The 23990-nt window shown below is 37.7% G+C and overlaps 1 protein-coding gene across 1 annotated transcript in view; it reads left to right on the forward strand.

Annotated features, from left to right (window-relative positions):
- Positions 1 to 23990, forward strand: part of NELL2 (neural EGFL like 2) — a 392904-nt gene that overhangs the window by 145924 nt on the left and 222990 nt on the right. The window contains exons 10-11 of the mRNA XM_010595995.3: positions 14379 to 14470; positions 17945 to 18047. Coding sequence (XP_010594297.2) covers positions 14379 to 14470; positions 17945 to 18047 — 195 coding nt within the window. The remainder of the gene's footprint in view (positions 1 to 14378; positions 14471 to 17944; positions 18048 to 23990) is intronic.

The raw sequence follows: 23990 nt of genomic DNA on the forward strand, positions 1-23990 counted from the left end.
GTTTCATACAGTCCAGCTTCTTGGATTATTTGCTCAGTGTACATGTTGAATAAGTATGGTGAAAGGAAACAACCCTGATGCACACCTTTTCTGTATGTGTAGGGTTGCTATGAGTCGGAATCAACTCGACGGCAATGGGTTTGGTTTGTTTATATACACACACACATATATACACACACATACACTTGCAAACACACACCAAAACTAGTAAAGAAATGAAGTTTCTAAGAATATATAAATGTAATCGAATTACCAAAATAAATCAGTTAGGCAAAAAGTGGCCATTCCTTCATTGTTTTGTAAGAAAACAGATACTTTTCAGTTAGGGAATTCTAGAGACTTCCCTGTAGCTGTTGTGATCCACTGTGGTTAGTGTTATCTTTGAGGCTTTGCCCCTGATGCCTGCAGAGGTTGGCCTTGATTAAAATCAAGACATAAGTCTGATTTGCTTTTCTTTTTCTGTTTGGGCACTTGATCTCCCTGGCTCCGTTCCCTCATCCTGCCTTCTGTCTGCCTGTGGAGCTCATTTGGTAAATTATCTGGACTTTTCCTTAAAGGTGATGTACATTAAAAATATATATATTTCTGTTTTTCTTCTTCAAAATTTATTTATTCTGTTTTATTCTTTCATACCCTTCTAAGAAACTTGAATTGTAAACTAGACCTCTTAATGGTTTATAGTGAATTATTATAATAGCCGCCAGTATTGGTTATTCTTTCTAGTACCCCATGCTACCAGTTTCATTTTCTCTACTTCTCTGCCCTACTCTGTGTTCCAGAAGGCTGACTTGTACAGACTGCATCACTCTGGTCCACTTGCCAGCTGGCTTTCTGTTGGGTTTGCCAGTGGGAGGCACTGGCAGGAAATTGGAGGAGAGGGAAAGAGTTGGCCATGCTTCTTCCCTGCATCAGGCTGTGTTTCTGGCAGTAGCTGTGTCTCTCTTGATTACAGCTCCCAGTAGACAGCCTCTCTTCCATGCCTCTGTGTCATGTTGGGCTCCAGTAAAACCATTTCCTCCTGTTCCTCAGCCCTACTGGAAGATGAATTTCTACTGTTGCCAGAGTCTGGATCCTTCACCAGCCCTTGTTTGTTCCCTTAACCTTGATCCAGCTGTCTTCTCCCAGTTCACCACTCAATCCCTTGTGTTTCCATACAATTTAGCAAATTGCTCAATTTTAGAACCTCAGTTTGACTTTTATTATAGTTAGTCCTGTATATATCTGTCTACCAAATAGTGAAGTCATAAATCATGTCTCATTCAGCTTTGAATCCCAGTACCTAGCAGAGCACCTGACCTGTACTAGGAGCTTAGTTAATGTTTATAAATGTTTGAATAGATTTATATGAGTCTTCTGTCCTCAGTCTGCTCCTAGAAAGTCCTAGAGCTGTTCTAATTATATTTTCAGAATTTTTTGAATTGTGGAATTCAGGATTAATTGTGGCTTTCCTGAGTTTCTTAATATTTCTTTTTCCCTAAAGAGCTGAGGCAAGTCATACTCTGCTAGTATTATTGAATATTCATGATAAACCTCAGAATTATGAAGAATCACAGAAACTGATGAAAAAAGAAACGAGACAAAAGTCACTTGCTTTGGATTCCCCCTAAGCCAAGTTCACCCTGTCTGTGCTCATTCTTTGAAAGAGAGTGAGGCAATTGTGATCTCATTCATTTTTGTGTTTTCTCGCTTTCTGCCAAGCTCCATTTGGTGCCCTATTGTCCCACAAGTTGCCTGTTTGAGTCTTTTGAATTAAGAGTTTAGAACAGAAGGTCCATCTGCTCTGCATGAATATTAAATTATCATAAGACTTTGTATAAGGAGAGTTTACCCTTGTGTTTTCTAGGGTGTTTCCTTTCTCCTCTGTTGTAAGAAAGACTTGGAGCATCATTTTTTGTCCCTCCTCTTCAGCATACCCTTAAGCTTGAATAGGCTATATTATCAAGTTATATAATAGGCTTAGAAACCATTGAAGGGCAGGTGCTAAACAGAAGTAAGAAAGTTTTATTTATTCTCATTATCTTATCAAATGTAGCACTTATTAAGTATAATTGAACATGCAGTATGCCAGATCTTGGTATTTTGAGGTTACTAGACCACATAAAAAATAAAAATATTACATGTCAGAGAGCCATATTTTACAATCAGGTTCATTATGTAAGTGCACGTTTGGATTCATAATATGATAGTATGCAATTGACAAATCTGTTTCACTTTGAATATTCATGAGTGAGCACGTTCTAGCCAGCAAGTAAGTTGTATTCTTTTCCAGCAGTCTCCAGTAATTTAAAATCAATTTCCCGTTAGATTATGTTATGTAGTGAAATTTGTTAATAAAAGGTATTTTTTTCTTTTTTTTTAAGGAGATCAGTTCATGGATGGCATGTTTAAATGTGCATGGTTTCCACTGTTTAAATGTGAAGCTTTAAATGATTAGTTAATTTTGCAGTGAAGGTAGGAGTTGGGTTGCCGTTAAGGTGTGAATACTTGGTCAATTGTATATATACACCAAAAACTAAACCAAACCCGTTGCTGCCGAGTCGATTCCAACTCATAGTGACCCTATAGGACAGAGTAGAACTGCCCCATAGAGTTTCCAAGGAGTGCCTGGTAGATTTGAACTGCTGACCTTTAGGTTAGCAGCCATAGCACTTAACCACTACGCCACCAGGGTTTCCAACTATATATATACAAAATTTTTTTATATACACAATGTTATTAATGAAAGTAATAATTTTTTGTTACTAATTATTATTGGCAAGCTGATACTTTTTTTTGAACTTGTTCACATTTTTAAAAATTTTTATTGTACTTTAGGTGAAAGTTCATTTCTCATTCAAAAATTTATACACATACTGTTTTGTAACATTGATTGCAATCCCCAAAATGTGACAGCATGCTCCCCCTTTCCACCCGAGTTCCTTGTGTCCATTCTTCTAGTTCCTGTCCCTTCCTGCCGTCTTGTCTTGCTTTTGGAAAGGAATTGTTCATTAGGTCTTTTATATTTGATTGAACTAAGAAGCACTTTTCTCATGTGTGTTATTTTCTTTTATACGCCTGTCTAATCTGTTTGAAAAGTGGGCTTTGGGGGAAAAAGTGAGTTTCAGTTCGGAGTTAGCATAGTGTCCAGAGGCCATAGTCTTGGGGGTTCTCTCAGTCTCTGTCAGACAAGTAAATCTGGTCTTTTTCATGGATTTGAATTTGTTCTAATTCTTGTCTGAGTAGTTGTTAGTGGTAACCGGCACCATGTAGTTCTTCAGGGCTCAGGCTGGTAGAATCTCTGGCTCATGTGGTCCTTTAGTCTTTTGGGCTAATATTTTTCTTACATCTTTGGTTTTCTTCATTCTCTTTTGCTATCGACAGAATGGGACCAGTAGATGTATCATAGGTGGCCACTTGCAAGCTTTTAAGACCCTAGGTACTATTCACCAAAGTGGAATATAGAACATTTTGTTTATGAACTATGTTATGCCAGTTGACCTAGATGTCCCCGAGGCTATGGTCCTCAGCCCCCAGCCCCAGTTACTTAGTCGCTCAAAGTGTTTGGATGTGTCTAGGAAACTTCTATGCTTTTGCTTTGGACCAGTTGTGCTGACTTCCCATTTTCTTGAGTTCTTATAGTAGAACTCTTGTCCTTTTGTGACTGACTTATTTCACTCAGCAAAATGCCATGTAGATTCATCTGTGTTGTAAGATGTTTGCAGTTACCTCATTGTTTGTTACAGTTGTGTAGTATTCCATTGAGTGTATACACCATGATTTTTTTTATCCATCTGTTGATGAGTGTTTAGATTGTTTCCATCTTCTTGCTATTGTTAATAGTGCTTCAGTGAACATGGGTGTGCATATGTTTATTTGTGTGACAGCTGTTATTTCTCTAGGGTATATTCCTAGCAGTGGGATTGCTGGATCCTATGGTATTCCTATTTTTTAAGGAAGCGCCATATTGTTTTCCAAGTGGTAGTACCATTTTATATGCCCACCAGCAGTGCAAAAGAGTGCCAATCTCCCTGGAACCTCTCCAACATTTGTTATTTTGTGTTTTTTGGATTAGTGCTAGAATTGTCAGAGTGAGATGATATGCAGTAGATGATATATAGTTTTGATTTGCATTTCTCTAATGGCTAATGATCTCGAGCATCTGTCTGTTGGCCACCTGAATGTCTTTTTTAGCAAAGTGTCTTTCATATCCTTTGCCCATTTATTAATTGGATTGTCTTTTTGTTTTTGAGGTATAGAAGTATTTTGTAGGTTTTAGGCATTAGACCCTTGTCAGATATATAGTAGCCAAAATTTTTTTCACAGCCTGTAGGCTCTCTTTTTATACTTTTGCTGAAGTCTTTAGATGAACATAAGTATTTAATTTTTAGGAGCTCCCAGTTACCTAGTTTCTCTTCTGGTGTTTGTGCATTGGTGGTTTGGGTTTGTATACTATTTATGCCATGTCTTAGGACCCCTAGCGTTGTCCCTATTTTTTCTTCCATGATCTTTATTGTTTTAGATTTTATGTTTAGGTCTTTGGTCCATTTTGCATTAGTTATTGTGTATGGTGTGAGGTATGGATCTTGTTTCATTGTTTTACAGATGAACATCCGGTTATGCCAGCACCATTTGTTAAAGAGACTGTCTTTTCCCAATTTAATGCATTTGGCCCTTTGTCAAATATCAACTTCTCATAGGTGAATGGTTTATGTTGGGGTTCTCAGTTCTGTCCCCTTGACCTGTGTGTCTTTTGTCATACCAGTATTTGGCTGTTTTGACTTTCCTCAGGTAGTGTGAGGCCTCTCACTTTGTTCTTTTCTTCAGTATTGATTTACTTATTCAGGCCTCTTCCCTTTCCATACAAATTTGGTGATTTGTTTCTCCACCTTGTTAAAGAATGCTGTTGGAATTTGGATTGGGATTGCATTGTATCTATAGATTGTTTTGGGTAGAATTGGTATTTTCACAATGTTGAGTCTTCCTATCTGTGGGCATTGTTTGTTTTTCCACTTATGTAAGTCTCTTTTGGTTTCTTGCAGTGGTATTTTGTAGTTTTCTTTGTATATGTATTTTAAGTTGCTGGTTAGATTTATTCGTATTTTATTCTCTTGGGGGCTATTGTAAATGGTATTGATTTGGTGATTTCCCTTTCAAAGTTATTTTTGTTGGTGTAGAGGAATTCAATTCATTTTTTATGTTAGTATCTTGCTACTTTCCTGAAGACTTCTGTTAGTTCCAGTAGCTTTCTTGTCGATTCTTTGGGGTTTTCTGTGTATGAGATCATATCATCTGCAAATAGGCATAGTTTTACCTCTTCCTTACCAATCTGGATGTGCTTTATCTCTTTTTCTTGCCTTATTGCTCTAGTTAGGACTTCCAGGACTATGTTGAATAAGAGTGGTGATAAAGGGCATCCTTGTCTGGTTCCCGTTCTCAGGGAGAATGCTTTCAGTCTCCATTTAGAATGATGTTGGCTGTTGGTTTTGTATAAATATCCTTTACTCTGTCAATGAATTTCCCTTCTATTCCTATTTTGCCGAGAGTTTTTATCAGGAATGGTTGTTGGACTTTGTTAAATGCCTTTTCTGAGTTGATTGATATGATCATGTGATTCTATTTTGTTGTTTTTTGTTTTATTTATGTGGTGGATTACGTTGATTGATTTTTTTAATGTTGAAATATCCCTGCATACCTAGTATGAACCTCACTTGGTCATGACATATTACTTTTTCATATGCTGTTGAATTCTATTGGCTAGAATTTTGTCGAGAGTTTTTGCATCTTTGTTCATGAGGGATATTGGCCTGTAGTTTTCTTTTTTGGTGGTGTCTTTGCCTGGCTTTGGTATCCAGGTTATGCTAGCCTCATTGAATGAGTTTGGGATTATTCTTCCTTTTCTGTGTTCTGAAATAGCTTGAGTAATATTAGTGTTAGCTCTTCTCCGAAAATTTGGTAGAATTCTCCAGTGAAGCTGTCTAGGCCAGGGTTTTTTGTTGTTGTTGTTGGAAGCTTATTTATTATCTCTTCTTTTGCTATGGGTCTGTTTAGTTTTTCTGCCTCAGTTTGTGTTAGTTTAGGTGTTGTTATTGTTGTTAGGTACCATTGAGTCAGTTCCCACTCATAGCGACCCTATGTACAACAGAAGAAAACACTGCCTGGTCCTGCCTGCATCATCCTCACAATCGTTGTTATGCTTGAGCCTATTGTTGCAGCCACTGTGTCAATCCATCTCCTTGAGGGTCTCCCTCTTTTTAGTTGACCTTCTACCTTACCAAGCATGATGTCCTTCTCCAGGGACTCATCCCTCCTGATAACATGTCCAAAGTATGTGAGACGTAGTCTCACCTCCTTGCTTCTTAGGACCATTCTGGTTGTACTTTTTCCAAGAGAGATTTGTTTATTCTTTTGGCAGTCCGTGGTATATTCAGTATTCCTCACCAATACCAGAATTCACAGATGTCAGCTCCTCTTCGGTCTTCCTTATTCATCATCCAGCTTTCCAGTGCATATGAGGCTACTGAAAATACCATGGTTTGGGTCAGGGGCACCTTTGTCTTCAGGGTGACATTTTTGGTTTTCAAAACTTTAAAGAGGTCTTTTGCAGCGGCTTTGTCCAATGCAATTCATATTTTGATATCTTGACTGCTGCGTCCATGGGTATTGATTATGGATTCAAGTAAAATGAAATCCTTGACAACTTCAATTTTTTCTCCATTTGTCATGCTGTTGCTTATTGGTCCAGTTGTGAGAATTTTTGTTTTCTTTATGTTGAGGCGTAATCCATACTGAAGGTGTAGTCATTGATCTTCATCAGCATGTGTTTCAAGTCCTCTTCACTTTCAGTAAACAAGGTTGTGTCATCTGCATACCGCAGGTTGTTAATGAGTCTTCCTCCAATCCTGATGTCATGTTTGTCATACAGTCCAGCTTCTTGGATTATTTGATCGGTGTACAGATTGAATAGATATGATGAAAGAGTACAACCATGATGCACACGTTTCCTGACTTGAAACCACATGGTATACCCTCGTTCCATTAGAATGACTGCCACTTTAACTATGTACAGATTCCTCATGAGCACAATTAAGTGTTCTGGAATTCCCATTCTTCATAATGTTATCTATAATTCTTTTTGTAATACACACAGTCGAATGCCTTTGCATAGTCAATAAAACACAGGTAAACATCTTTCTGGTATTCTCTGCTTTCAACCAGGATCCATCTGACATCAGCAGTAACATCCCTGGTTCTGTGACCTCTTCTGAATCTGGCTTGAATTTCTGGAGTTCCCTGTTGATATACTGCTGCAGCTGCTTTTGAATGATCTTCAGCAAAATTTTACTTGCGTCTGATATTGTCCGATAATTTCCCCATTCAGTTGGATCACCTTTCTTGGGAGTAGGCATAAATATGGATCTCTTCCAGTCAGTTTGCCAGGAAGCTGTCTTCCGAAGCTCTTGGCATAGACAAGTGAGCACTTCCAGTGCTGCATCCGTTTGTTGAAACATCTAAATTGGTATTCCGTTAATTCCTGGAACCTTGTTTTTTGCCAATGCCTTCAGTGCCTCTTGGACTTCTTCCTTCAGTACCATTGGCTCCTCATCGTATGCTACCTCCTGAAATGATTGAACCTCAACCAGTTCTTTTTGTTACAGTGACTCTGTGCATTCCTCCCATCTTCTTTGATGCTTTCTGCATCATTTAATATTTTTCCCAAAGAATCCTTCAGTATTGCAACTCAAGGTTTGAATTTTTCTTCAGTTCTTTCAGCTTGAGAAGTGCTGAGCATGTTCTTCCCTTTTGGTTTTCTGTCTCCAGGTCTTTTCACATGTCATTATAATACTTTGTCTTCTCTAGTTGCCTTTTGAAATTTTCTCTTCAGCCCTTTCACTTCATTTCTTTGTTTGCTTTATGTACTCTTCTGACTCCGTTTGGTCTTTTCTTTCTTTCCTGTCTTTTTAATGACTTCTTGGTTTCTTCATGTATGATGTCCTTGATGTCATTCCACGACTTGTCTGGTCTTCGATCTTTAGTGTTCAACATGTCAAATCTATTCTTGAGATGGTCTCTAAATTCAGGTGGGATATACTCAAGGTCGTACTTTGGCTCTCGTGGACTTTTTCTAATTTTCTTCAGTTTCAACTTGAGCTTGTATATAAACCATTGACGGTCTGTTCCACAGTCGGCCCACAGCCATGTTCTGACTGATGATAGTAAGCTTTTCCATCACCTCTTTGTACAGATGTAGTTGATTTGATTCCTGTGCATTCCATCTGGTGAGGTCCATGCATACAGTCACCTTTCATGTTAATGGAAAAAGTATTTGCAGTGAAAAGGTCATTGGTCTTGCAAAATTCTATCATGCGATCTCCAGCATTGTTTCTATCACCAAGGCTATGTTTTCCAACTACCGATCCTTCTTCTTTGTTTCCAACTTTGGCATTCCAATCACCAGCGATTATGAATGCATCCTGGTTGCATGTTTGATCAATTTCAAAATGCAGAAGCTGGTAAAAACTTTCATTTCTTCATCTTTGGCCTTGGTGGTTGGTGCATAAATTTGAATAATAGTCATATTAACTGGTCTTTCTTGTAGGCACATGGATATTATCCGATTACTGACAATGTTGTACTTCAGGACAGACCTCGAAGTGTTCTTTTTGATAAAGAATGCAATGCCCAACCACCATCCATTCCTCTTCAATTTGCCATTCTCACCATAGAATACCATATGGTTGTCTCATTCAAAATTGCCAACACTAGTCCATTTCAGCTCATTAATATCTAGGATATCCATGTTTATGTGTTCTGATTCATTTTTAACTATTTCCAGTTTTCCACGCCCTGATTATTAATGGATGTTTGTACCTGTTTCTTTTCATTTTGAGTAGTAGCACCTCAGCAAATGAAGATCCCAAAAGCATGACTTCATCCATGTTATTAAGGTCGCCTCTACTTTGAGGAGGCAGCTTTTCCCCAGTCGTCTTTTGAGTGCCTTCCTACCTGAGGAGCTAATCTTCTAGCACTATATCAGACTATGTTCACGAGGTTTTCACTGGTTAATTCTTTTCAGAAGTAGACGCCCAGGTCCTTCTTCCTAGCCTTTCTTAGTCTGGAAGCTCAGCCCAAACCTGTCCATCATGGGCATCCTATTCGTATTTAAATACCAGTGGCATAGCTTCCATTATCACAGCAACACACAAGCCACCACAGTATGACAAACTGATTGATGCATGGCAGTAGTTTAGGCAGGTAGTGTGTTTCTAGAAATTTGACCATATCCTTTAGGTTTTCAATTTTTTTGGAATATAGCTTTTCGTAGTATTCTGTTATGATCCTTTTTATTTCAGTTGGTTCTGTCGTGATGTCTCCTGTCTCATTTCATATTCAGGTTATTTGCTTCCTCTACTGTTTTTCTTTTGTCAGTTTGGCCAGTGGCTTGTCAATTCTGTTGATCTTTTCAAAGAACAAACTTTTGGTCTTGTTGATTCTTTCAATGGTTTTTCTGTTCTCTGTTTCATTTATTTCTGCTCTAATCTTTAATATTTCCTTTCTTTTTGGTGCCTGAGGGCTTCTTTTGCTGCATTCTTTCTATTTGTTTGAGTTGCAGGGTTAATGTTTTGATTTTGTCCCCTTTTTCTTTTTTTGATGTGTGTGTGTTTTTTTGCTGTAAATTGACCTCTAAGTACTGCTTTTGCTGTGTCCCAAAGATTTGGTAAGATGTGCATTCATTCTTTTTTGATTCTATGGATTTTTTTTATTCCATCATTGATTTCTTCTATTACCCAGTGATTTTAAGCAAGGTATTGTTCAGTTTCCATGTTTTTGATAATTTTTTCCTTGCTGTTTTTGTTATTGATTTCTGGTTTTATGATATTAGGATCAGAGAAGATGCTTTGTATTATTTTGATGTTTTGGATTTTGTTGAGGTTTGCTTTGTGGCCTAAAATGTGGTCTATTCTGGAGGATGTTCCATGTGTGTTGGAAAAGAATGTGTACCTTGCTTCTGTTGGGTGGAGTGTTCTATATATGTCTATGAGGTAGAGTTGGTTAATAGTGATATTTAGATCTTCTGTATCTTTTTTAAGTTTCTTTCTAGATGTTTTGTCCTTCGTCGAAAGTGGTATGTTGAAGTCTCCTGCTATTATTGTGGAACTATTTGTCTTTTCAGTGGTGTTAGAGTTCGTTTTATGTGTTTTGAAGCCCTGTCATTGGGTGTGTATATATTTGTTATAGTTATGTCCTCCTGATTTATTGATCCTTTAATCGTTATATAGTGTCCTTTCTTATCCTTTGTGGTGGATTTTGCTTTAAAGCCTATTTTATTGGAAATTAATATTGCCACTACTGCTCTTTTTTTGATTATTGTTTGCTTGATGTATTTTTTTCCCATATGTTGTGGATTGAATTGTGTCCCACCAAAATATGTGTCAACTTGATTTGGCCATGATTTGCAGTACTGTGTGGTTATTCTCCATTTTGTGATTGTAATTTTCCTATGTGTTGTAAATCCCAATCTCTGCCCATGGTTAATGAGGCAAGATTAGATTATGTTAAAGAGGATTAGGGTGTGATTTTAACACCCCTATTAAGGTCACCTCCCTGATTCAATGTGAAGGGAATTTCCGTGGGGTGTGGTCTGTACCACCTTTTATCTTACAAGAGATAAACGCAAAAGGAAACCAGCAGAGACTGGGACCTCATGCCACCGGGAAAGCAGTGCCGGGAGCAGAGCGCATCCTTTGAACTTGGGGTTACTGCACAGAGAAGCTCCTAGAGCAGGGGAAGATTGATGACAAGGACCTTCCTCCAGAGTCAGTGAAAAGAGACAGTCTTCTCCTGAAGCCGACGCCCTGAAATTGGACTTCTAGTTGACTAGACAGCGAGAGAATAAATTTCTCTTTGTTAAAGCCACCTGCTTGTGGTATTTCTCTTATAGCAGCCCTAAATGACTAAGACACCATCCTTTGATTTTTAGTTTATGTCTTTGTGTCTAAGGTGTGTATTTTGTAGACAGCATATAGATGGATCAACTTTTTTTTATCCGTTTTGCACTCTCTGTCTCTTTACTCGTGCATTTACGCCATTTGCATTCAGTGTAATCATTGATAGATAGGTTTGAGTTTACTGCTGTCATTTTGTTGTTGTTGTTTTGTGGTGTTGACAGTTTATTTGTTCTGCTTAATTTTCTGTGCTGAGTTCTTTTTATGTATTTTCTTTTCATCTCTTTTATTATTGTTGATTTTTTGTTTGCAGAGTCTTATGTTTTTCTTCTTTTTTATTTTGATGGTGTAAGAACGGCGTAGGGGTGGCATCTGACCTCCTCTAACTTCATGAGGCAGGAAGAGACTAGGGATCAACAGTCCAAGGCTGCTTCCTATGAGGCAGAGACCAGACAAGTGTCCTCTCTTCGCCATCTTTACCAATTCTAACACCAGCTGTCCCTCCCACAGCACTCTGTACTGGATTTTATAATTCATCGCAATGGCCACACGGAACTCACAGACCATACTCTGAGATTGCTCATTTCAAGCCCAGCGGGATGGCACAACTAATCAATCCCCTTGGCGGGCCACAGTTTCCCTATCTCACAGTCTCGCCCAATTACTTGGGTGAGAATTACACAACCGTGGCTAGAAAGGCCACACAAAAGTGATCTGTCACACTGCAGATGGGTAGGTTTGTTAGCTTTCTTTGTGTTTACCTTCATTTTCTAAGTTTAAATCAGTCTGTTATTTCTTGCTATCACCTTGACTTCCTTTCCATATGGAAGTCCCATGACCATTTATTTCCTCTTTTTTGTTTTGACATTGGGGTCATTTATGTATTGACATCTCTGTTTCCCTATTTTCAGCATTTTACCTTGTTTTGTTTTTGTGAATTCCTTATCTGGGTGTGGTATCTGGTTGACCTGCCATGTATCCTAGTCTTGGATTATTGTCTGTTGTTGGTTCTGTAATAGAGGGACTCCCTTTAGTATTTCTTGTAATTTTGGCCTGGTTTTTACATAGTCCCTTAATTTCTGTTTATCTGGAAATATCCTAATTCACCATCATATTTGAGAGACAGTTTTACTGGATATATAATTCTTGCATGACAGTTTTTTTTTTTTTTTCCTTCAAGGCTTTATATATGTCCTATTGCCTTCTTGTTTGCATGGTTTCTGCTGAGTAATCTGAGCTTAGTCTTACTGGTTCTGCTTTGTAGGTGACTTTTCGTTTGTCCCTAGCCACTCTCAGGATTCGTTCTTTGGCTTTGGCTTTGGCAAGTTTGATTATAATACATCTTGCTGGCTTTCTTTGGGGTCTACCCTGTGTGGGGTTCGTTGAGCTCCTTGGATAGATATCTTCTTGTCTTTCATGATATTAGGGAAAGTTTCTTTCAGCAAATCTTTGACAAGTCTCTCTGTGTTTTATGTTATCCCCCCTGCTCTGGAACTCCGACCACTGATAGGTTTTTCGTCTTGATAGTGTCCCACGTAATTCTTAGGCTTTCTTCATTCTTTTTTCTCTAACAAATTGGTGCCAATGGATTTATCTTTAGTCTCATTTATTCTGACTTCCATTGTCTCAATTCTGCTCTTATGACCCTCTGTTCAGTTGTCTATTGACCTACTATTGGGTTATGGTATGCATTTGGTAAGTTGAGAGCTTGCACTTTCATAGGTCTGGTGTCGCCCCTGTTTGCCTCTGGAGGTATGTGCAGATTTGCTGCTGCTTGGCTTTACCAGATGGGGTGGGTTTTGACTTGGGATGTTGGTACTTGCCTCAACCTGTGTGCACTGTACAGATTCAGCCAGCAGGATGCTGGTGATCGTGTGATCCATAATTCCTCATTTCCAATGTTTTTGAGTTTCTCTCCTTCCACCAGTTGCTCGGTTTAATTATTCAGCCTTGTCTTTGCTGCTTAGGGCTCCTAGATCATCATATCTATCCAATTTTCTTGTTTTTTCGCTTTTTGTTTTAAGCGGGATGACAGGAAGCCTCTGACTATGCCACCATCTTGGCCTTTGATCTAGCCACTACGTAGCTCTGGAGCATCTGCAATATTGGGCGTGCTTTCAAAGAAAAACAGTACAGATTTACGGAAACAAAACTTAGCTTAGGGTCTTGGAAGGTGTTTGGGGCATAGAGGAATCTTGAATGTCAAGCTTCATTAGCTTCAGGAAAAATCTCTTTTGTTTACATGATGAGTCAACATGATTATTTGCTTGTTTTTAAGTGAATAGAATACGGTCTATTCATTTAAAAACAAGCAAAGAATTTCTGTTGCCTACAAGTTTGTGTGAATTGTAAATATCTTGGAAATTTCAGAGAAATATTTATTTGATACTCTGTATGCATTTTCACTAATTAAAATTATGTTTTCCACACTGAATCTGAAGTTATATTTTAAAATTTTATGGAAGCAAGGCAGGGGCAGATTAATACCTTCCAACATCCCAAATAAAAAAAATAGGATCTCCTAAAACATATGTTGTTTCCTTTGGTGGGGCAAATGGTTAATGCACTGGGCTGCCAACTGAAAGGTTAGAGGTTCCAGTCTGCCCAGAGGTGCCTTGGAAGAAAGGCCTGGCAATCTACTTCCAAAAAATCAGCCATTGAAAGCCCTATGGATCACAGTTCTCTTCTGACACATGTGGTTGCCATGAGTCAGAATCGACTCAATAGCAACTGGTCTTTTAACCCACATGTAAAAAACCTAAAACCAAACCTGTGGCTGCCAAGTCGGTTCCAATTCATAGTGACCCTGCAGGATAAAGTAGAGCTACCCCATGGGGCTTTCAAGGCTGTAATCTTTATGGAAACAGACTGCCACATCTTTCTCCCATGGTGTGGCTAGTGCGTTTGAACCGCCAACCTTTTGGTTAGCAACTGAGCACTTAACTGCTGTACCACCGGGCTGTTTAACCCATTTATACTTGGATAGAAAATAATAAGCCATAAAATGTAAAACTTTCATGTAAGCTGAAATTAAAATAGCTTCTTTCTAATTTTCTGTTTTAAAATTCTGCAATTGCCCAACAAAAATGAACTTTTCTCATATTTAGGTTGACCCTGACTTATTGTTGCCTTAAGCACTTGCTTAATATGCCTCTTGGAAGCAAGGCCCTTAGGAGAACATCATCTAGCAAGCCTTCCAGTATGCTTATAGGAATTACTTTTTAAAGGTCTAATTCTTATCCTTTTTGCACCTTATTTTACTCTCTGAACTTAGTGAGCGTGGCAGTAACTCCCAAACCTACATGTGCCTTATAGTAGATTGAATTTAGGTTTATAGTCGTTCAAACTCTTTGAAAAGATTTGTGAGCATGTGAAATACTGTTGCAAATGATCTAAACACTTCTATGCTATTTTTCCTAATAAAAAATAAATATATATGTATTTTTTATTCTAAAGCAATATGCCAGTTTCAAGGACGAACCTACTTTGAAGGAGAAAGAAACACGGTCTATTCCTCTTCTGGAGTGTGTGTTCTCTATGAGTGCAAGGTAAGGAAACTCTTTATGGGTCCTTTAAAATTGTTTCACTTTTGTAAACACAGTAGACTTTTCTGTGAAAGCTCACCCTTATAAAACATTTTCAAATTTTAAGGCACAAAAAATTCAAAATATTAATTATAATTCAAATGTAAAGAAATCCCATTATTTTTTGCAAGCATATAAATTAATTGTTGTAAAATAACTTCCCAATCAATAAAAATGCTCTTTTGTCAAAGTGAAGTTTTACGAAGTTGTCTTCTATTTTCCAAATTCAGATATGCTCCTGGTTTGCTGTGGTGAAGAAATTATAAAGTTACACTCAGCTCGCTGTCACTCATTGTTTTGACCCATGTGAGAAGTATCAGTCAGTTCAATTAAAATAGGCTAATAAAAATTATCTGTTGAATGGAGATGAAACTGATATTTACATTAATCCCTCTGGGAAGAGTATTTTAAGTTATTTGAAGGGGAATTCCTCACAAACTTACTTGCCGTGGTCTCTTGACCTATGCTTCTGAAGCAAATGTGATTCCATTGAACTCTGCTCCTTGACCTACTAATTGAAAAACTAAATATGGTTCGAAACATTCCCCATATTTGCCTTTTGTAAACTATAATGTTATGTTTCAACTGTATTCTATCTGAAAGAAACTGTATACGTATAAAGTTTCTACCTTAGAGTTCCATTTATATTTGATCCTTCATTTTACTCTTTAAAAGTCTCCCTCAGATGGGTTTTGGGGCTGATTTAATATATATGAATTATGGAGAAAATTAAGATAGGTGATTTATTCTGCCGGCACCATAAATAAACTGCAAGCACCTGTCTTAGGTTCTCTGGTGCAGCAGAACCAGTGAAATTATATATATAGAGAGAGAGAGAGAGAAAGAGTGAGTGAGAGAGATTTATTTCAAGGAATTGACTCACATGATTTTGAGGGGCTGGCAAGTCCAAAATCTGTACGTCATTCGATAGGCTGAAGAGTTCTGCAGGCTTACATTCTAAGTTCTGAAGGTCAGGCGATGGAAAGAGCGAAGTGTGCCAAAATATCTATAGTCTGGAGGCAGAGCGCACCCTAGGAAAACTCCCTTTTCATCTGCTTGGTCGATTGCATCCCTTTAGATTACAGCAACCAGACTAGTGTTTGGCCAAATAAATGAGGACCATAGCCTAGCCAACTTGGACGTAAAATTAAACATCACAGCATCTGTATGATTACTGAGGGTTAAGGAAAGAAAAATCCTAAGAATTTTGCCAAGAAATATTAAATCTGAAAGAAGTCAACTCTAAACAGATTATATATATCTTTAGGTGGAAATCCTTTGGGATAAAGAAGGAGAAGGTGTAAAGAGGCAAGACTGTGTGATAGATTTGGTTTCTAGAATGTGAAAGTGCTGATTTCTTCATGCCCATTTCAAAGCATTCTAGCTGGGTTTTTTTTTTTTTTCTTTAGTTTAAATCGTCTATCCTATGATGTGTGTTACCACTTAAAGATAAGAGAGCTGAGGCATAACATTAAAATGAATTGCTGAACCTGTACTTCAAGGTGAATGTTTCCCTATTAGCAACTGTACACCAATGCTGTTTTGAGTAGAGTAGCTCTCACTATAGATATAGGGATTGGAAGACTTAAAGTGAGATGTAGTAAATCCAAAATGAGAAAAGGCAATCAGAGAAATATTGCTTTAAGGAAGGTGGACACTTCTGTCTGCTGATTTCTAATGGTAAATTGTAACTTTAAAGTATCAGCTCAAAATCTTGAGAGCATTTGAAGTTTCTCTACTTAAATGTTTATGTGTGTGTATGTGTATAAATATACTACAGATACATACTTTTTATGTGATTAGAGTGTGTCCCATAATGCTGATAATTATGATTTAGACATTTACTGGGATAGTTGCCTATTTGGTTTTAAAGTAGCTATAAAGTTACTTGATTTTAATTTAATGTTGTTAGAGGCCCGTATATAGGCAACACTGCAAGTGCTCAGTAAATATTTGATGAATGAGTGAATGTTACCTTGTATTTGCTCAAACAAAAGGCATAATTTCCTACCCTCAAATATAGTACTGTCCTGTAGGAATAGGATACAAACCACCTGTTAATTTTTATTGAGCTAAAATTTCTGTATTTAAATCTATATATGCCTAACATTATAGTTTCAACATGTAATTAATATAAAATAACTGATGAAATAGTTACATTCTTTTGTCATACTAAGTCTTCAAACTCTTGTGTGTGTGCGCTATTGATTAGGTAACACCACTATACATATTATCATAAGCTTTTGTAGTTATCAACTGAATTTTTGGACTAAGGACTTCCATTGTTTCTTCTTCCTTCAGGACCCATAGCTCCATATTTATACTTTTACTTAGTGGACTGCTCTCACTCTTCCCTTCTCTGGGCAATCAATTCTGGTTCCTGGTTTTTACTTTTATTGGCATTGAAAATGTGTGTGGGAGTCTATGACTTCTATAGTAACACAGAGAAGAACATTATAAGATTCCCAGATATGATATTACTGTCAAACCAAAGCATTTGACTCCACCGTATCCATGTCTTCTGACACTTTCTGCGTTAGAGCTTATGATGATCTTTTACATAAGTAAACCAGAGAAAAGGCTGATGCATGACAGCAGTACGTAGTAGAAGTGACATCCAAAAAAAAAACTAAGCTATTAAGCAGTAGTTAAAATGGAAGTCTGCAAGTTCCAAGAGTTCATTTTATTACCGGTAAGCATAATATAGCATAGTTAATGACCCTTGTTCTTAAGAGATTGGAGATTGAGAATATAGAAGTCAATTGTTTGCTTCTAGGGGAGGGCTACTATAGTTATCAGAAAAGTATTTTGTATTTTGGTTTCTCTTTGAGAAGGATTTTATCCACTCTTGCTAAAACTGTATTGATTTTACATTGATCTATTTATTACTTCAGTACTTTTCTGAATGCCAACTATATGTCAGAAGATGTGCTAAGAATTCATTCACAAGAGAGACATGGACTCTGCTCTTATTTTTCCAGTTACTCCTTACCAAAATCACCTGTGAGAATCTCTTTACAATAATTTAGAAAACTTTGAAATGAGCATGTTTAAAAAATTCATTATTTATTTCAAAGTGAGCTGTAGATCTAATTCAAGATGTATTTTTGCCAAATTTGCCATTTGGAGTGCCGAAATGGCCACTTGGATTGCCAAAATGTATGTAAAACCAACAGAATTTTCTAGGATTATCCAGGTGCTTGGCAAATTGTAGACATGGCTGCAGTGGGATACTCCAATTCTCAGTGTTGCTTATCTATTTTGAAAGACTTCCCAGTTGTGATTTAATTTCAGGAGTGAGCCTTTGACCTGTGCAGAGGTTCTGAGAATTGAAATTTCATTCTCATACAGGAAGAGTCTCTTCAGATGTTGGATCTGGAAGCTAAACAGTAAGCCCTAATTAAGAAGTTTGAAGCATTTTTTTCTCTTTTCCAACAGGACCAGACCATGAAGCTCGTTGAGAATTCAGGCTGTCCAGTTTTGAATTGTCCAGAGTCTCATCAGATTACCTTGTCTCATAGCTGTTGCAAAGTTTGTAAAGGTAAGACTTCTTTTTCTTCTTTTTTTCTTGGTGTGATTTATGTGCATAAGTCTGGGACATGGTTGGTTCAGTGGTGGAATTCTCACCCTTTGTGCAGGAGACCTGGGTTCAATGCTGAGCCAATGCACCTCATGTACTGCCACCGCCTCTCTGTTAGTGGATGTTTGCATGTTGCTATGATGCTGAGCAGGTTTCAGTGGTGCTTCCAGGCAAAGAAGACTAGGAAGAAATGCCTGGCTATCTGCTTCTGAAAGTCAACCAACAAAAACCCTGTGGATCACAACTATCTGATCACATTGTGCATGGGGTTGCTGTGTGTCTTGGGCTGACTTGACAGCAGCTAATAACAACAACAACATGTGCGTGAGTCATTCTAGGAAGCTTGTACAGTTGACATTAAAATGGAGATTTCTATATGCAAGTTATTTTCAAAGATTGATAATATTTCCTTAAAGATTTTCCTAATTGATAACTTTACCAGTTGGGCCTGGCACACAATAGACAGTGAAGGCATATTTATTGCATTGAATTTAAACGTACATGCCCCAACTCTGCTAGGTGTCTTGTGCCTCTCAAGCTCTGGATCTCTATACTGCTCTCTGTGTGCTTGTTCTGAGTCAGCATAGTATTGCTGAAGTCAGTTACCAACAATGCTGTTATTTTATTGACAGTCACTGTTGTTTGGCATGGTTTTTGGTTTGATATTCATTTCTTCCCTATTACCTAGCATACTTTCCACTATGACTACTTCAAATCCCTCTTTTTTCAATTCAGTTCTCCCTCATTCATAGCCTGTTGGTTTACTGAGAAGATAGCAACAATCAGATATGCATTGCTTGTTGTATGTGACCTCTGTGATGACGGGCCTAGGACCAATAAGTAGAAGGTACTTAGATTTTTAGTTCAATATAAGAAAACACTAAAATTAGAGCTAGTCAGAAATGTAATGGGCCACTTCAAGAGGCAATGAGTTCCCATCACTAAAGGTTCTTGAGCTTGGTATTTTATTATAGATTCAAGTATTGAGCTAAAGCATTGATTATATGCAACTCTTTAAGGTCAATCCCAAATTTATATGTGCCTTTCTGTATTATATTGAAATTATATGTTTATGAATCTGTCTTTTGCATTAGACTATGCACTTTGAGGGCAGGTCTGGGTCTCGATATTCATCTCCATATCCTTAATACTTAGTATAACATCTGGAATGTAGCTTGAATGATAGCCTTTATGCTTATGTACAGCATGACTTAAATAGAAAAAGAAGAAGAAACTTTATAAAATATACACAAGTTTGTTTCATTTTCTATTAAAAGTAGACATAAGATCCCCTCTCCTGTTTTTAGTGGGGTGGTATAGTTGTTGTTTTTCTTTTTATGTTGTTTATTTTTGCTTTTTAAAGCTCCTTTTATCCATTCAATTAAGAGTTTTAAAATCCAAGTTTTGTGCAAAGCTCTTTGGCAATTACAAAGTGGTTTAAGACTTGGTCTGCCCTTCAGGGAGCTTTCAGGGTAGCCCTTAAGAACTAAAAACACTTCCACAAATAACTAGAATCAAAGAGGCATATGATGAGGGCCATTAGTTTTACCCCTCATAGTATCTGGATAAGTGCCTTGCTCAGAGCATGTGTGGAATTTAATATGAAGTAAGGATATTCATTTTGGTCATTTCATTTGATTTGGAACTGAACTCCTAGGTTGCAGCTTGACTAGAATGTTTTGGCAGCCAAAGGAAGACTGTATCAGTACTTCTCAAACTTAAATATGCATTCAGATAACCTAGTGGTCTTATTAAAATGCAGATCTTGATTCAGTAGGTATGGAGAGTGACCAAGAATCTGTATTTCTAATAAGCTCCCAGATGATGCTAACACTGCTGTATAATCTCATCTATAATAAGCTCCCAGGTGGTGTTGGTGCTGCATGTCAGCAGTACCACACTTTGAGTAGTTATCTGTTGCTGCATAACAAACTGCCCCAAAACTCAACGACTAAAACAAACCATTTTATTATATATCACAATATTGAGGGCCAGGAATTCAGAAGGGCTTGGCTAGGGAACTCTTCTGTGCCACTCCAAAGAGCGTCTTCCCCATAAATTGTAGTTCTCAATCATTTCACCTATTGCATTTCCTTCAAAAGCTAACACACCTCACTCCCACGCACACATACCTTACTTTTTTGTCTTTGTTTTCCCAGCTCCTGTAAGCTTCTCAAAGGTAGGGCTAATGCCCTACCGTTTCTGCCTTTTTAACCACTGGATACCCAGAATGGTTCCTGGGACATAAAAGTACTTGATGAATGAATATCAATAGACATTTAGGTCTATTAACTCCTGCAAGAAATGTTTGCTGAGTAGCTACTGTATACCACAAGGATTAAAGCATATCACATGGGCTTTTAACAGAATCAAAAATGTAGTAGAGTGTGGAGTGTTGTGTATGTATATGCTTAAGCGTATTCTTGGTAAAACGGAGAAATTATACCCACCTTAAAAAAAAATTTTTTTTTTTTAACTGGTATAGGGTATCTGTGTGGCTTATTAGTTCCTTCAGAAGATTGACAAGCAAATAGTTCTTCACGAGAAAGCTGAGCCTGCATTAAGTGAAGATGTTTTCCTTCTTTGTCACAACCAGTTGCAGTACTTGTCTGATTCTACTTAAGGAGAAGTTTAGGATATATCTTTTAAATATTAGTAGGTGGTTGCCATTGTTCTTTTTCATTTCTTCATCACGTTGTTTAGAATCGACTTCATATATATTATGAAAAATTGAACTCAGTTACATGCTGAAAGCTGGGCTGAGCTGGAGGGTTTCGAGATGGCCTTGCTGTTATGCAGGGAACTTTGGTGGTAACTGGAAGGCTGGGCACAGCTGGGGATCCCTCTCTTTCCATGTAATCTCAGGATCTCTCTGTGTGATCTTTCTAGCGGGACAGTCAGATTTCTTAAATGGTGACTCAGAACTCTTAAAGGCTAGGACTAGAACTGGCTTTTCATCACTTCTACCAGTTTGTCATACTGTGGTGGCTTGCACACTGCTGTGATGCTGGAAGCTATGCCACCAGTATTTCAAATACCTGCAGGGTCACCCACAGTGGACTGGTTTCAGTAGAACTTCCAGACTAAGACAGACTTGGAAGAAGGACCTGGCAGCCTACTCCTGAAAATATTCGCCAGTGAAAACCTTATGACTAGCAGTGAAACATTGTTTGATATAGTACTGGAAGATGAGCCACTCAGGTTGGAAGACACTCAAAATACCACTGGGGAAGAGCTCAAAGAAGGGTCAACCTTAATGATGTGAATGGAGTCAAGCTTTTGGGACCTTCATTTGCTGATGGAGCATAACTCAAAATGAGAAGAAACAGCTGCAAACATCTATTAATAATCAGAATGTGGAATGTACCAAGTATGAATCTAGAAAAACTGGAAGTCATCAAAAATGAAATGGACTGCATGAAGATTGATATCCTGGGCATTAGCGAGCTGAAGTGGATTGGTATTGGCCATTTTGAATCAGACAGTGATATGCTCTACTCTTCCAGGAATGACAATTTGAAGAGGAATGATGTCACATTCATCATCAAAAAGAACAGTTCAAGATCTATCCTGAAGTACAACACTGTCAGTGATAGGATAATACCATATTCCTACAAGGAAGACTAGTTAATGTGACTACTATTCAAATTTACTCACCAGCAACTAAGGCCAAAGATGAAGAAATTGAAGATTTTTACCAACTTCTGCAGTCTGAAGTTCATCAAACATGCAATCAAGATGCATTAATAATTACTGGTGATCAGAATGTGAAAGTTGGAAACAAAGAAGGAGGATTGGTAGTTGGAAAATATGGTATGGTCTTGGTGATAGAAACTATGTTGGAGATTGCATGATAGAGTTTTGCAAGACAAATGACTTCTTCATTGCAAATACCTTTTTTTAGCAACATAAGTGGCAACTATACACATGGACCTTGCCACATGGAATACCCAGGAATCAAATAGACTATCTTTATGGAAAGAGATGCTAGAGAAGCTCAATATCATCAGTCAAAACAAGCACAGGAGCTGATGTGGAACACACCATCAATTGCTTGTATGCAAGTTCAAGTTGAAGCTGAAGAAAATTAAAACAAATCCATGACAGCCAAAGTATGACCTTGAGTATATACCACCTGAATTTAGAGACCATCTCAAAAATAGACTTGGTGCATCAAACACTAATGACTGCAGACCAGTTGAGTTGTGGAATTACATCAAAGATGTCATGCAGGAAGAAAGAGAAGGTCATTAAAAAGACAGGAAGGAAAGAAAAGACCAAAATGAATGTCAGAAGAGACTCTGAAACTTGCACTTTAATGTAGAGTAGGTAAAGCAAACAGAAGAAATGACAAAGTAAAAGAGCTGAACAGAATATTTCAAGTGCCTCAAAAGGACAAGGTAAAGTATTATAATGACATGTGCAAAGACCCCAAGTTAGAAAACCAAAAGGAAAGAGTACTCTCAGTTTTTCTCAAGCTGAAAGAACTGAAGAAAAAAAATTCAAGCCTGGAGTTGCAATATTGAAGGATTCTGTGGTCAAAATATTGAATGACACAGGAAGCATCAAAAGAAGATGGAAGAAATACACAGAGTCACTATACCAAAAAGAATTGGTTGACATTTAACCATTTCAGGAGATACCATATGATGAAGAGCTGATAGTAGTGAAATAAGAATCCAGGCTGCACTGAAGGCACTGGCAAAAAACAAGGCTCCAGGAATTGACGTAATACCTACTGAGATATTTCTGCAAATGGACGCAGTGCTGGAAGTGCTCACTCATCAACGCCAAGAAATTTGGAAGATAGCTACTTGGCCAACTGACTGGAAGAGATCTGTATCTGTGCCTATTCCAAAGAAAAGTGATCTAACAGAATGTGAAACTTCTTGAACAGTATCTTTAATGTCACATGCAAGTAACATTCTGCTGAAGATCATTCAAAAGCGGCTGCAGCAGTACATTGACAGGGAACTGCCAGAAATTCAACTGGATTCAGAAGAGGATGTGGAGTGAGGGATATCATTGCTGATGTCAGATGGATCTTGGTTGAAAGTGGAGAATACCAGAATACCTGTGTTTTATTGACTGTGCAAAGGCATTTGACTGTGTGGATCATAACAAATTATGGATAACATAGGAAAGGATGAGAATTCCAGAACACTTAGTTGTGCTCATGTGAAACCTGTACGTAGACCAAGAGGTAATCATTCAAACTGAATGAGGGGATACTGTGTGGTTTAAAGTCAGGAAAGTTGTGTGTCAGGATAGTATCTTTTCACCATACTTAATCAATCTGTATGCTGAGCAAATAATCTGAAAAATTAGGCTATATGAAGAAGAACACAACATCAGGATTGAAGGAAGACTCATTAACAACCTATGATATGCAGATGACACAACCTGAAAGCTAAGAGGACTTGAAGCTCTCACTGATAAAGATCAAAGACTACAGTGTTCAGTATGGATTACACCTCAATTTAAAGAAAACAAAATCTCACGACTGAACCAATAAGGACCATCATGATCAATGAAGAAAAAGATGGTAGTTGTCAAGTTTCAGTTTGCTTGGATCCACAATAATACCCCTAGAAGCAGCAGTCAAGAAATCAAAGGATGTATTACATTTGTCAAATTTGCTGCAAAAGACCTCTTTAAAGTGTTAAAAAGCAAAGATGTCACTTTGAGGACTAAGTTGCCCCTGACCCAAGCCAAAGTATTTTCAGTCACCTCATATGCATGTGAAAGTTGGACAATTAATAAGGAAAACAAAGACGAATTAATGCCTCTGAGTTGTGGTGTTGTCAAAGAATATTGAATATACCATTGACTGCCAGATAAACAAATCTGTTTTGGAATAAGTGCAGCCAGAATGCTCCTTGGAATGGAAAATGGCGAGACTTC

Source organism: Loxodonta africana, chromosome 4 (genome assembly GCF_030014295.1).
Source record: "Loxodonta africana isolate mLoxAfr1 chromosome 4, mLoxAfr1.hap2, whole genome shotgun sequence".
Lineage (NCBI taxonomy): Eukaryota > Metazoa > Chordata > Mammalia > Proboscidea > Elephantidae > Loxodonta > Loxodonta africana.